The sequence below is a fragment of the Sphaerodactylus townsendi genome, linkage group LG08 (assembly GCF_021028975.2).
Source record: "Sphaerodactylus townsendi isolate TG3544 linkage group LG08, MPM_Stown_v2.3, whole genome shotgun sequence".
NCBI classification, from domain to species: Eukaryota; Metazoa; Chordata; class Lepidosauria; order Squamata; family Sphaerodactylidae; genus Sphaerodactylus; species Sphaerodactylus townsendi.
In genome coordinates, this window is record NC_059432.1 from 108,441,917 (window position 1) to 108,457,405 (window position 15,489).

At 45.9% G+C, this 15,489-nt stretch overlaps 2 protein-coding genes across 2 annotated transcripts in view; both read right to left on the reverse strand.

The window, feature by feature from the left end:
* The window catches only part of LOC125437765 (cytochrome P450 2C3-like), a 158,989-nt gene that overhangs the window by 58,390 nt on the left and 85,110 nt on the right, over positions 1 to 15,489 (reverse strand). The window lies entirely within an intron of this gene.
* Positions 1 to 15,489, reverse strand: part of LOC125437768 (cytochrome P450 2J5-like) — a 31,529-nt gene that overhangs the window by 9,842 nt on the left and 6,198 nt on the right. Inside the window, exons 4-6 of the mRNA XM_048505717.1 lie at positions 12,321 to 12,481; positions 3,328 to 3,504; positions 445 to 586 (exon numbers count right to left, since the gene is read on the reverse strand). Of these exons, the coding sequence (XP_048361674.1) occupies positions 445 to 586; positions 3,328 to 3,504; positions 12,321 to 12,481 (480 nt within the window). The remainder of the gene's footprint in view (positions 1 to 444; positions 587 to 3,327; positions 3,505 to 12,320; positions 12,482 to 15,489) is intronic.

The window sequence follows — 15,489 nt, forward strand, 5'->3', positions numbered from 1 at the left end:
TGTTGTTGTGTTCTTATACCCAATGCTTCTCAATGGGCAGCAGATCGTTCCTCTGAGCAGCTAAGATTCTTGTATGCATGTCTGTTTAACTACAAATACAGCTCATCTGAAATTTTATGGATAGTTGTTATGGTGTTTTTGTCGAGTTGCTGGTTTTTATAATAACTTCTGGTTTTTATTGTTGTATGGTTTTTATTATGAGTTTACTTGAGCATGACTCTGTAGCAGAAGCATGGGAATATTCTTAAAAACCCATTAAGACATTATAGAAACCATAATAGGCTTCTCTACATAATAGGGAAAATGCCAAGTCACTAATTCTCCCAACAGTTCTTTGCAGACCTCAGTTTGTGTTGATATATTTATCAGCCCAAAGTTATGAACTCTTTAACCAACTGGTAAAAATAGAATGACTCTTGTTTACATAACGTAATTCTTATTCACCTTGGATATCTGGATGAGTCATGAGAAGAAGCAATGCCCATTGCAGAGTTTTGGCTGTTGTGTCAGTCCCTGCGGAGAAGATGTCAGAAATACACTGGAACAGGTTTTCCTCATCGTATGTTGAAGTGGGGTCATTCTTGCTCTGTGGTTGACAACCAAGGGGAAAAAAAAGAAATGTGTTTTACAATGATTTTTGCTTTGATTCCCAAATATGCTATCCAAAGACTCATAAAATGTTTCTAGAAAGAGAGAAGGAATGTAATGGGATGGACTCCACAACCTGAACAATGGAAGAATTATCATCTGATTTTTCATCCATGGATATGAGGCTATATAAAAAGTTCAGGAGCAGCCTCTGACGAGTACAGGCTCCTAGGGAAGTTAAAATACCCAACAGGAAAAATAGCAGATATTTACCGTGTCCTGTTTTGTAAACAGAGTTGAATTGTTTGACTTTAGAAAAAATGTAAGTTTCTTAAACTATTAATTGTGCATTCCCCTTAACTATTGTTGTGGGCATGATCAGAATTGTTCAGAGATGGAAAAGGGAATATTTGTTTCTGCCTTTTAAATTCTTGTATATCAGCGAGGTGGAGTTTTGCATTCCCATTTTGATTGGAAGTATGGAATTGGAGGGTGTGTGTAATTTTAAATTGTCCACTGTTGGGTACAAAGGAGGGTGTATGTGTCTGTAGTATTACATGATGTACAGTGTGAAAAGTGTATAAAGTGCATACATTCTAGCATCTCTCTTCCCTGTGATTTAGTCCGCCCACAGCCTTGAAGGTCAAAACTAGAACCTTGAAAATGACCTGGTACTTGATAGTCAGCCAATGTAGATGGTATAAGACTGTAGTTATATGGTATTTGGTAGAAACTCCAGCTAGGAGCCTAGCAGCTGCATGCTCCACAAGTTTCAATTTCTGGATCAGACTCAAGGGCCTGCATAGAGTGAATTAAAATAATCCAACCTGACCATTGCATGGATTACTGTGGCCAAGTCAGACCTGGAGAGATAAGGGGCCAACTGTCTTTTCAGGTGGAGATGATAAAAAGCAGACTCCAGGGATGGTGGGGCAAGGCTCCGTGGTGGGTGGGGGCAGGGCTCAACCCTCCCAGCCTCCTTGCAGGCCCCGGGGAGAGCAGGAACCAGCCTCCAGGGATGTGGGGGGGTGGGGGGGGGGAGGAAGCTCTGCAGTGGAAGATGGCAGAGTCCCGCTCTCTCAAGCTCCCTGCAGGCTGGCTTCTGCCCCTTGCCAGGCCCTGGGGAGAGTAGGAGCCAGACTTCAGGGACGTGGGAGCAGAGCTCTGCGGCGGGTGGTGGTGGGGCTCTGCCCTCCTGGGCTCCCTGCAGTCTGGCTTCTGCCCTCCCTGGGCATGGGAGAGCAGGAGCCAGCCTGCAGGGATGCAGGGTGGCTCGGCCCCACCCTGGCCTCCATGCTTTCAAAAGTCAGCTTTCAAAAGTTCCAGCTTTCAAAAGCCAACCTGCACGGAGGCTGGGAGCGGGGCTCAGGGGAAAGGCCACGCCCCCAAGCCCCGTCTCTTAGCATGGAGGGTGTGTGTGGAAGAAGGAGCTTCTATGTTCTGCTTTTTTTTTGCTGCCACCAAAATATAATAAAGCCCACCAAAACTGATTCTAAACGGACACCACCTTGACTGGGGAACACAGAGACGCACAGACAAAAATAATAATAAAGACTGGAGAGGTTTGTATAAGATGAACACAAAACTTAAAACTTTTATTTGCTGGCTTTAACACAGAGTCTTCTCAGATAAACTAGAGAGGTTTTACGCTTGATGGTTACTGAGAAAGTTTGGTTCTTAAAGCTTAGCGGTTACAGAGTAAATATTGTTTTCACTCTTAATGGTTGCAAGCACTGTACTTCACTTAAGTTACACACTGGATATTCACAGGTGTCCCTTCACTCCAGATTTTACTTTAAAAAGGTTTCTCAAAGATGTTACTGTTAGAGGTTTTCCACTCTCTTCAAAAATAAAAATACTCAGTCCGCTGTTCCTCCTCACAAAAATAAAACAACCAGCCTTTGCCCAGTGGGATTCAGGCACAACAGCCTCCCTCACCCACACTCCCAAAATCTGGCTTCTCTGCCACAGGAGCTGGGCCTCCCAAGACTGCTGTTCACTGTGATGGAGGACAGACCTATAGACTGTTCAGAGGTTTCCCTCACAAATAAAACCAAAAAGAAAACAAAACACCTGAGGGCGGACACACGCCTCCAAAACTCAGGGTATTAGGGGACTCAATAGCTTCCTCAGCTATGATCCAGCCACACAGCAGTGAGAGAACTTGGCAAATTCACCTCACTCTGTCTCAAAAGTACCCAAGGGCACAAAAGCTCAGTCAGAGCCCAATAGTCAAATGACTCAAAAAGCCAGAACCCCTCAGCACTCTCGCTGACAGTTTATATAGACTTGGCTTGTTTTTCTCTGGCCAATCAGGGCTGGCCAGGGCTTAACTCTTTAAGGGGCGGGTCCACCCTGTAACCTGAATGCAGGCTGAATGCATTCGTCACAGTGTGTATGTGTGAGGCGCTCGGAGAAGGAGTTGTCTCTGGGCACCATTTTCCCCCAATACACTTCTTCTTGGGGCAGCATGCAATGTGTTGCTATGTCACTTCTGGGGAACTGATGTAGGGTAGCTCTAGCAGTCACTGGAAACTTTATGATCAAATCACTTACACTTTCCCCCAGAAGTGATGCATCACTGCCCCCCCCCTCACAAAGAAGGAGTGGGCTAGAGCAGGAGGTCTGGCTGTTTTAGTCAGAAAATCCTGTTGGTAGTCCTGTAAATGTTGATCTTTAGTCATAAGACAGAGTGTCATAATAGTTCAAGTGAGCTGAAATCACAAAGTGGATACTTACTTTCTCCATCTGAAAAAGATAGTAATTGATGAAATCTTGTGGCTCTTCCATTGGTGGTTCCACCCTGTGTTTTTCTATCTCCTTCTTTACATATGAAAGCAAGTCATCTACACAGACAAATGACTTCTTATATGGCCATGGGATATGTTTCATGAGCCATGGGAATGTTTCATATAACTACAGAAGGGTGGGAAAAGCATGGGAACGCTTCAGTAAACAGATTAAGCAGCCTCCTCAAAATAACAGAAAAAGGGGTGTGTGTATTAGAGCAAGCTTAATCAAACCAAACATTACCTACTACATCCAGACTACTGGCTTGTGAAACAGGAACAGGAAACAGGAAATTGTATATACATAAACTCACATATCTGCTAACTAGCTGGAAAGCACTATAAATGTCCCCGTAGGGAAAAAGTCAAAATGAAATAACTAGCAGTAGGTCATCAAGGCATTAGAAATATCAGGATGCAGCCATTGATATGCTGATGACACCCAGCTCATTCTTACGATGGAGGGCTGGATGACCTCAGCCCCTGAGTTTCCCCACCACTGTCTGGAAGCCATGGCAGGTTGGTTGAGAATGAGCAAACTGAAGTTGAATCCTGTGAAGATGGAGGTTCTGTGGCTTGGTTGGGGAGAGAGACCTGTCAATGTTTGGCCCAGTTTTCCCTGCTCCGTGAAGCCGCTGTTGACAGGACCTTAGCTGCTGTTAGACCTACTACCTGTCCTCTGGATCCGTGCCCGTCTTGGCTTGTGAAAGCCTGCCGAGCGGAGCTACGGCCCCATCTGTTGAGCATTGTCAACAACTCCCTTGAGCAAGGAGTTTTCCCGGATGGGCTGAAGGAGGCAGTGGTCCACCCACTCTTAAAAAGACCATCATTAGATCCTGGAGATCTGGCCAATTACCGCCCCGTCTCGAATCTTTCGTTCCTGGGGAAGGTAATTGAGAGAGTGGTGTTGGAGCAGCTTCAAGATTTCCTGGATGACGCATCGGCTTTTGACCCCTTCCAGTCCGGCTTCCGTGCTGGGCATGGGACGGAGACTGTTCTCGTCGCCGTCACAGACAAGTCTCCATGTTGATGCAGCTTGACCAAAGCGGATCGGCGCTGCTGGTATTGTTAAGACCTTACGACGAAGCGTTTGATGGCCTGATTGACCATTGGACCTTTTGGCCTACCGCCTGGCTCGCCTCTCGGCATAGAGCGGGGCACTGTCCTTACAATGGATTGCCCTGCCGTTTCTCGAACCGCGGGCGGACTCAACGAAGTGAGTAGTCGCGGGGCTGAGGCCTCCAGGAAGTGCCAGCTTCATTCGCGGTGTACCCAGGGAACTTGCATTCGCTATCCCGGCTGTTATTGGTAACATCTGCATGCGCACCCCTTGCTCAGCTGGATGCGGAGTTTTGCCGCGTTCCTCCGTCATCAGTGCATGAATGACACTCAGCTCATTCTGTTGATGGAGGAGGGAACAATACGCCCCTGTGGCTCTACAGCATTGTTTGGGCCGGTTGCTGGTTGGTTCGCGACAGAGGTTAAAACTGAATCCATCGAAAGACGTCAGGAGATCCTCTGGCTGGAGCCGCGATGTGGAGAGGGGGATGTTTCAGCCACCGGTGTGGGAGGGGGTCAAGAGTCGACATTCCGGCCCCCTCCGTCTGCGCAACCTGGGGGAGTCCACCTGGATTGAAGTCTCTATCAATGGGGCCAGCGTGGCCCGTCGTAACCCGGGTTGCTTTTCCAGTCCTTCCGTCAGGCCTTCCGGTATGGCCCTTCCTCTCCCAGGAACCGTACAATACCGTGATCCATGCAGCGGTCATCTCCAGATTAGACTATTGTAACTTCGCTCTCACGGGCGGGCCTTCCCTTGCGTTTGATTCGGAGGTTAAAAAACTCAATCGTTCAAAATGTCAGCTTCGCGTTCTTTCGCAGAGTACTGCCATCTGGGATCACATCCAGCCTGTGCTCACGTAGCTGCATTGGCTTCCAGTAAGAGTTCCCAGAATCATCTTCAAAGGTGTTGGTACTGACCTTTAAGGCCTATTACAGCGGCCTGGGACCTTCATTATCGCCGGGGACCGCACATCACCAATATCGCAACCTAACATCGCGGCCCTCTCTACGCTCAGCAGAGGCCAATCTACTAGTGGTCCCTGGCCCCTTGATGATACGGCTAGCCTCCACGCTGGCTACAGGGCCTTTACAGCTCTAGCCCCAGCCTGGTGGAACGCTCTTCCACCAGCTGTCCGAACCCTCGGGCGGGACCTTTATGGAATTTCAAGCAGGGCCTGTAAGCAGCGGAGCTGTTATTCGCCGGGCTTTTGGAGGTACCCAGCCGTTGATGGTGCCCCAGCCATGGCTACAATCACGTCTCAGGCCTTATCATCTTCCTGGATTGCTGTCCTTCCCTCCGACAAGAGGGCTTGAAATTGAGACTGCGGACGCCATTCTATGAGTTAGTTTCTTATTTTACTGCTGCTTTTAAAGGTTTTAGTTGTTTTTAGCTGTACACGGTGGTTACTGTGTTGTACACCGCCCAGAGCCCCTAGGGGATGGGGCGGTCTAAAAATCCGAAAAATAAATAAATAAATAAAATAAATGTCTGGCTGTCAACTCTGGACGGTGCAGTTGTCCAACTATCTGCATCAGTCAAGAGTCTGGGCGTGACTTTGGACTCCAGCTTATCCGGGCAGTCCAGACTGCATTCTTCCATGTTAGACTGGGGTGGCAGCTGACTCCATATCTCTCTAAACCTGAGCTTGCCTCGGTAACCCATGCAATGGTCACTTCAAGAACTGACTAGTGTAATTCACTCTATGCTGGTCAACTTTTTTCTTTGATCAAGAAATTAAAGCTTGTTCAGAACACGGCCACAAAGGCTGCTTACTGGAGCAGCCAGTCAAGAGCACAGAACACCAGTCCTTAAAGAACTGAACTGGCTGCCGGTTGAGTTCCAGGTCATTTTCAAAGTATTGATCCTAACCTTTAAGGCCATAAGTGGTATTGGACCTGAATATCTTCAAGACCGCATCTCCCCAAATTGCCCTAAAAGGTTCCTCAGAGGGGAACTTCCTGGTGATCCCTGGCCCAAAAGATATCTGGCTGGCTTCAACGAGAGCCAGGGTTTTTACAGCCCAGGCTCCTGCCTGGTGGAACAAACTTCCAAATGACGTTAAGGCCCAGTGGGAGTTATGGCAGTTCTGCAGGGCCTGTAAGACGTGGCTGTTCTACTAGGCCTTTTCCAACTAGCCAGCTGGATTGAGTGAAGTAGGTCATCTTCTTTCGGCCTCTGTGGGGAGGGGGAGGCATGGAGGAGGATTACTTATTGCCATCGGTTTTAATTCTTATGTGGTGTTTGATGTTTAATATGTCGTTTTTAATGTTTGTACTGGGAATTTTACATTTTAAAGTTTTAATGATTGTTACCAAGTTTTTATGTTGTGATCCACTCTGAGCCCTGCAGGAATAGGGCGAGATATAAATAAAATAAAAATATATTCCAGGTAAGTGCTGGTTAAGTAGAATGTAAGATAACAATGGCTGGTTATGCAAAAGGCATCTACTGAGCAGCAGGGGCAAATGTCTGTTGCAGCAGGATTTCTTGTATGGATGTAGTTTCTCAAGCCTCACTTTCACTTTCTAGTCTCCCTGCAGCAAGCAAGACCACTTGTAGCATGGATTTCATTTTGCTTTGCCAACAGTCAGCATATCTTTCCCTTGAACTTCTTCCCTTTGCCCACAACTAGCCTGCTTAGCTCCACCTTCCCACTCTTCCCACTGCCATCCATGCCTTCCCCTCATCTCCCCTTCCTTGTTGCTAGCGCCTTTCTTCTCCATGTTGCTAGCGCCTTTCTTGTTCTCTAAAGATTGTTCCTTGGCCTAGATCTGCATGGCAAGGAGATGTGTAAATGGCATCCTAACATGTTCTTCTTAGTTTAAGTTACCATAACCAGCTACAGGAGGCAGGCCAGTTTGTGTGGGGGATTAGCGGGAATACATTGCTTAATTCTCACTTGGAGGATGAGGACCTCCTTGATTGATGGGTGATTTCTCTCATCAGAAGAATAGGCAGGGACAAATCAGTTTCCTTTGACCATTGGTGGGAAATACTCTCCTCCGCCATTGCTTGATATTTGGAAACTTGGCTTTGCAGTTCTTCTGGGTCTTGGTTTTCTACTTTTTGTTTAGTTTTTTCTGCTTTTTTGGTTTTTTTTAACTTCCTTTCCCAAGCTGTGTGGTCAATGACAGAGCTAGAGCTCTTGCTTTTTTCTTTTTCTTTTACAGCTAGTTTTTGAGGAGGAGATTAAGGAAGAATGGTTCTCCCTGCTCACTCACAACTGCTGCACTGAGCATGCTGCGTGGTTGCATTCTTTCCCTAGCAGAGCATCTGTGACATGCTCATTGATATTCCAACCATGAATACAAAACGAGAATACATTCATAGCCAAGGGAGAACCTCCCGCTTCAAGGCAGACACCTGCTTCTCCTCTACCAAGTTTGCAACTGCAGCTATGGCTTCTGTGGTCATCGTATACCATCATATTCCACTTTCTCAGGAACAACCTTTGGGAATATTCTGATATCCAGCATGAGAGACTGATCAACGTCTAGGGTGCCTTTTAGATATTTGATGATGAACTGGGCTGCTTGGTGCTGGGAAAGGTTGGTCTATTGAGATTTTTCTTAATTACTTTTTGCCCTGACTCCCATCAATCAATCAATCAATCAATCAATCAATCAATCAATCAATCAATCAATCAATCAATCAATCAATCAATCAATCCCTTCCATCCCTTCCATCCATCCATCCATCCATCCATCCATCCATCCATCCATCCATCCATCCATCCATCCATCCATCCATCCATCCATCCATCCATCCATCCATCCATCCATCCATCCATCCATCCATCCATCCATCCATCCATCCTTCCATCCATCCATCCATCCATCCATCCATCCATCCATCCATCCATCCATCCATCCATCCATCCATCCATCCATCCATCCATCCATCCATCCATCCATCCATCCATCCATCCATCCATCCATCCATCCATCCATCCATCCATCCATCCATCCATCCATCCATCCATCCATCCATCCATCCATCCATCCATCCATCCATCCATCCATCCATCCATCCATCCATCCATCCATCCATCCATCCATCCATCCATCCATCCTCCCTTTTATCCATCCATCCATTCATCCATCCTTCCTTCCATCCATCCATCCTTCCAATTTACCACGCTCCCCCAAGGGGCTCAGGGCAGTTATGGCCACTTCATCCTTCTGTGGTGTTTTTGTCCTATATAAAGAGCGTGCCTGGTGAGAACCCATTCGCTGTATCAGAAGATGTAGGCAGTTGTCCATGAACACTTCTGCTACAATACAATTCTGTTACTTTTTGAAATGCCAGAAGACTATACATTTTTGCAGGTAGAAACTGATGCCAGGTAGAGAATTTGAAAGGAATGTCCATAGTGGAAGGTTGCAACAAGAGATATTCATGATTTCAATATACCGTATATACTCGTGTATAAGTCGACCCTCATATAAGTCGAGCCACCTAATTTTACCACGAAAAACTGGGAAAACTTATTGACATGTATATAAGTTGAGGGTGGGAAATGCAGCAGCTACTGGTAAATTTGTAAAATAAAAATAGATACCAATAAAATTACATTAATTGAGGCATCAGTAGGTTAAATGTTTTTGAATATTTATGTCAAAGAAAAACAGTAAACTAGCTCTGTAAGTGGAAAAGAGAGTCAACATAAACAATATGGTCTCAATAATAACTTTAAAAGTACAAAAACCTTAGCTCAATCAGCAAACAAGCTAAAACACAAGAGTTAAAATCCTTCATAAGAACATAAGAACAAGCCAGCTGGATCAGACCAGAGTCCATCTAGTCCAGCTCTCTGCTACTCGCAGTGGCCCACCAGGTGCCTTTGGGAGTTCACATGTAGGATGTGAAAGCAATGGCCTTCTGCGGCTGTTGCTCCCGAGCACCTGGACTGTTAAGGCATTTGCAATCTCAGATCAAAGAGGATCAAGATTGGTAGCCATAAATTGACTCTCCTCCATAAATCTGTCCAAGCCCCTTTTAAAGCTATCCAGGTTAGTGGCCATCACCACCTCCTGTGGCAGCATATTCCAAACACCAATCACACGTTGCGTGAAGAAGTGTTTCCTTTTATTAGTTCTAATTCTTCCCCCCAGCATTTTCAATGAATGCCCCCTGGTTCTAGTATTGTGAGAAAGAGAGAAAAATTTCTCTCTGTCAACATTTTCTACCCCATGCATAATTTTATAGACTTCAATCATATCCCCCCTTAGACGTCTCCTCTCCAAACTAAAAGAGAGTCCCAAAGCGGCTGCAGCCTTTCCTCATAAAGGGTGCGAAGGAGTATGCTCCAGTCCCTCAATCATCCCTCGTTAGTTCCCTTCTCTGCACTTTTTTCTATCTCTTCAATATCCTTTTTTGCAGATGTGGTGACCAGAACTGAAATGCACAGTACTCCAAAGTGTGAGTCGCAGCATCGGCTTTTATATAAGGGCATGACAATCTTTGCAGTTTTATTATCAATTCCCACTTCTTCCTGATTATCCCCAGCATAGAGTTTGCCTTTTTCACAGCTGCCATACATTGAGTTGACATTCCCATGGAACTACTATCAATTAAGACGCCCAAATCCCTTTCCTGAACTCTGTGACTGATAGCACTGACCCTCTGTAGCTGATGATGTGAAGTTTGGCATTTTTTTAGCTGCCCCTATGTGCATCACTTTGCATTTTGCTTACATTGAACTGCATTTGCCATTACTTCTTAGCCCACTCACCCTGAATTTATCAAAAGGTCCCGCTTGGAGCCTCCTTCACGAATCCAACTTGTGGTTCTCACCCACCCTAGCATGAATTTGGTATCATGCTCGGGGCAAAACTCTTGGCCACCTCATCACGCTACCCACCCCTACTTCGCACAGGTCATTTATGAATAGGTTAAAGAGCACTGGTCCCCATCTGTGGATCCTTGGGGGACACCACTCCCACATCTCTCCACATTTGTTGAGAATTTCCCCCATTTACACCCACTCTTTTGCTTCCTGTTTCTCCAACCAGTTTTTTTAAATCCATGAGGAGGACTTCCCCTCTTATTCCATTTCCATTGCTGAGTTTTTCTCAATAGTCTCTCTGGTGAGGAACTTTTGTCAAAAGCCTTTTTGGAAATCCAAGTAGACAATGTCCACTGGTTCCCCACTTATCCACATGTCACCTATTTACATCCTCAAAGAACTCTAGAAGTAAGTTTGTAGAGACAGAGTTTGCCTCTGCAAAAGCCATGCTGACTTCCTCTTTCTCAGCAGGTTTCTGCTTTTGGTATTACATGTTTTATAATTCTTTTTATCTTCTTTTAATGACAGATTCTACTTAATTTACCATTGGTGGAACAGAATGTCAAACTGAAGCTGGCCTGCTGTAATTTCCTCGGTCCCCCCCCTAGATCCTTTCTTAAAGGATTGGTGTGACATTGGCCATCTTCCAGTCTTCAGGGATGGAGCCCCTGATTTCAAAGGCTGATAAGTTGCATATTGAAAAGTGAGAACATCAAGCAATTTCATTAGCTTCTGAGCTCTTTAAGAACTCTTGGGTAGAATGCAATCTGGGCCAGGGGATTTGAGTAGCATTTAGTTTATCCAATGGCTGCCAGAACTTCTTCCTTGTCTACCACTATCTTCGTTTAAGTTCCTGCGGATTAAGCCTCCTACAGAAGCTTGGTTCCAGGGTGCAGGAATTTTCCTCACCTCCTCTTGGGTGAAGACAGATGCAAAGGAATTCCATTCAGCTTTTCTGCAATCTCCCCTGTCATCTTTTAGCACACCCTTTGTTCCTTTGTCATCTAACGGGCCTACCGCTTCCCTTGCTGGCTTCCTGCTTTTGATGTACTTGAAGAACTGTTTGTTGCTGGTTTTGATGTTCACAGCCATGCGTTCCTCATAATCCTTTTTTGCCTCCCTTACAGCTAACTTGCTTCTCTTTTGCCACCATTTGTGTTCTCTCTGGTATTCAAAAACTTCAAAACTGGTTTTTTGGTCAGGGGAGGAATGTTTATGTTAGCAGTACCAGAATTTCAGAGTATCTTTAGGAGACCCTCCTGATGATACCACCCAGGTTTGGTGAAGTTTGGTTCAGGGAGTCCAAAGTTATGAACCGTCAAAAGGGTAGCCCCATCTACTATTAGTTTCCATTGGAAACAATGGGGGATGTGGCACTTCCTTTGGGGGTCCATAACATTGGACCCCCTAAACCAAACATCACCAAACTTGGATGGCATCATCCAGAGAGTCTCTTGAAGAATCCCTGAAATTTTGGTGCCGCTAGCCTAAAAACTGTGCCCCTGGCAGCTGACAAAATAAAAATACACCTCATCCTCGATCACCAAACCTGGCTGGTATCAGAAAGAGATTATCCGTATGATACCACCCAGGTTTGGTGAAGTTTGGTTCAAGGGGTCCAAAGTTATGGACCCTCAAAATGTAGCCCCATTTACTATTAGCTCCCATTGGAAACAATGGGGGATAGGGACACCCCTTTTGGGGGTCCATAACTTTGGACTCCCTGAACAAAACTTTACCAAACTTGGATGGCATCATCCAGAGAGTCTCTTGAAGAATCCCTGAAATTTTGGTGCCGCTAGCCTAAAAACTGTGCCCCTGGCAGCTGACAAAATAAAAATACACCTCATCCTCGAGTTGTATCTTGCTCCCACCATTATTATCCCAACCATTTACTGCCTCATCTCTGGAGACAGACCCTGAATAGCTGATGCCAGTCTGAGGCTAGACAATACTGATCATAAGGAACCAATGACCTGATGGAACAAAAGGCATTTTCATGTATAAGCTCTTTCTCCCAGCACTGCTTCATCATCCATGCAGTGAGATGCCCTAATCTCATCCCAAGACAACAGAAAAGCAAAAGACTACTCACAAGGTGAGAGAAGGTACCTCCAAATTCTGTATTGTAGTTAACAATTTCAGTCAACTTTAAGAATTCTTCATCAGAAGAAGAATACCGACGTCCAAAAACGAGAGCACATGCCACATTGCTGGTTGAATTAATGATGGGTAATGAAGGGTCAAATGGCTGCCCTGAAAACCAAGGTATATGCACAACATTAACAATAGTTTTACCTCTTTTAAATGCAAAAAATCAGGTTGTTTAGACTGAAAGCTGCTGAACATTGATTTTCCCCTTCCTACTTTAATGTTAATAAAGTTTCAGTCCAGTTGCATGCTGATGAAATGGTCCTATTATCAATAAATCAAGACAGATGAGACAGAGGCAAGCTAAATTGGAGGCTTTCTGTAAGAGAGAGAAATTTAGCATTAATTACTCCGAAAAGGGGAGTGGATTATGGAGAACCATCTAAGAAATATGAATGGACTATTGAGGGACATCTAAGTAAACAGTGGGTATGTTCTAAATATCTTGGGGTACATTTTGATGAACGAGTTAGTTTGAGAATTCATGACGGTTTCACAAATTATTCTGCAGATTGTGAGGTTTTTTTCAATTTGAAAGGAGGTCAGCTGAGAGATCCTATGCTTGCATTTGTACAGCTTTGTTAATGGATCTGAGACTTGAGGTATCTGTAACCATAAGAAGATGTGTGCATCTGTCTGTCCATCCATGTATCTGGGGAAGGCAAAGCTCTTCAGAAAATAAATCTAGGAGAAAATAAATCTAAAAGAAAATAAATCTAGGAAATAAAAATAAATCTAGGAGACTCAGCTAAGGCCGTGGGATAATTGTGGGAGTGAATGGAGGGGATCACAACCCAGATTATCTTCAGAAGCCCCCTACCCCATGCTAACTGTGATGGAAACTACAGTTTTCAATTTGTGGCAGGTATAACACATCAGGATGAAAAGCTAAACATTTTAAATTTGCCATCAGATTCAAGATGATCATGGGAATTGTAGAGGAAAAAATTAAGCATTTCAAAATCCTCGTCCAGATTACTTTTCCAAAAATATCTCCACTATTTGCAAAGGAAGTTGACACTCTTCTAAGTGTCAAAGGTGCCAACTGATTAACCCATCAATGCAGATTAGATTTTCAGGTCACTTAGGAAGTAATCCTAATTAAGTTTAGATAGATGTACAGCCCATTATATTTAATGCAGCTTGCATGTTATATGTCATTGAGTCGATTCTGACTGATGGCGACTATGAACCAATGTCTTCTAAAATGTCCTATTGTTAACAGCCTTGCTCAGGTCTTGCAAAATGAAGTTTGTCACTTCCTTCAGAGAGCTTGAAAAGAACTAATCTGCAGAGCCGGGTTTGATTCCCCACCCCCATTTCTCCACATGAAGCCTTGAGCCAATCTCAGCTCTCTGACCTCTCTCAGCTGGATAGGGGAAAGAAATGGCAAGTCACCTCTGAAGTCTCTTGCCTTGAAAAACCCACCAGGGATCACCACAAGTTAGACGAGACTTCACTGGGGGAAGGGACCTATGGCAGCCTTATGGTACTCAAAATGTTGTACCGGTTTCAACTTCCGGATTAGACGTAAGGGAAGGCCCACATAGAGCAAGTTGCAATAGTCTAACCTAGAGGTGACCGTTGCATGGATCACAGTGGCAAGGTCTGCCTGGGAGAGGAAGGGGGCCAACCGCCGGGCCTGTCAAAGATGGAAGAATGCAACCCGGGTTACATGGGCCACCTGGGTCTGCATTGAAAGAGACGAATCCAGGTGGACCCCCAGGCTGCGGACAGAGGAGGCTGGTGCCAATGTAGCCCCCTCCCACTCCGGCGGCTGAAAATCCCCCACCTCCCCCCGGCGGCCCAGCCAAAGGATCTCCGTCTTCGATGGATTCAGTTTTAACCTGCTCTGTTGCAACCAACCAGCAACCGCCTCCAAACAATGCTGTAGAGCCGCAGGGGCAGCGACTGCCCGCCCTCCATTGGCAGAATGAGCTGAGTGTCATCAGCGTACTGGTGACAGATCAGCCCAAAGCTCCGCACCAACTGAGCAAGGGGTCGCATATAGATATTAAATAATAGCGGGGAGAGCAATGCCCCCTGAGGCACACCGCAATAAAGCAGGCACCTCTGGGAGGCCTGGTCCCCACACCACACTTGCTGACTCCGGTCACGAATGAATGAGACAATCCACTGAAGGACAGTGCCCCGGAAGCTGCCAGGCGGTGGGCCAAAAGATTGTGATTGACCATATCAAACGCTGCGGTGAGATCTAATGATACCAGCAGCACCGATCCGCCTTGGTCAAGTTTAATGCGGAGCGTGTCTGTGACAGCTACGACAACAGTCTCCGTCCCATGCCCAGCATGGAAGCCGGACTGAAGGGATTGAAAGCCTGTGTGTCCTCCAGGAAGCCCTGAAGCTGCTCCAACACCACTCTTTCAATTACCTTCCCCAGAAACGAAAGGTTCGAGATGGGGCGGTAATTGGCCAGATCTCCTGGATCTAACAATGGTCTTTTTAAGAGTGGGCGGACCACTGCCTCCTTCAACCCACCCGGAAAGACTCCTTGCTCAAGGGAGCTGTTGATGATCTTCAACAGGTGGGGTCGTAGCTCCCCCTGGCAGGCTTTAATAAGCCAGGAGGGGCACGGATCCAGAGGACAAATAGTAGGTCTAACAGCAGCCAGGACCCTGTCGACACTGGCTTCGGAGAGCAGGGAAAACTGGGCCAAACAAGGGCCAGAAGACGGCAAGGGAGCCTCTAGTTCACTAATTGTATTCAAGGTGGCAGGAAGGTCCTGGTGGAGCGACGCGACTTTGTCTGCAAAAAAGCTCATAAATGCCTCGCAGCTAATGGCCAATTGAGAATTTGTGGAACCTGCAGGTAATGAGGTCATAGTCCGGATTACCATCAAAGGGTTGCTTTTCTCTGTGTTGTTGATTTTCTGGGCTGTGTGGCCATGGACTGGTTGGTTTGGCTCCCAACATTTCCCCCTCATCTATGACTGGCACCCAGAGGCCTGGTGCACACTCTGTGTTTTCCACCCCCTGGAGAAGCAGCCTGTTCCTTCAGGCTGAAAATGGCCTAATGGGAGCTACACTTCCAAAGAGACCCAGAGACTTGCAAGGTCTCCTGGGAAGTGTAGTTGCCACCAGGCCATTTTCAGC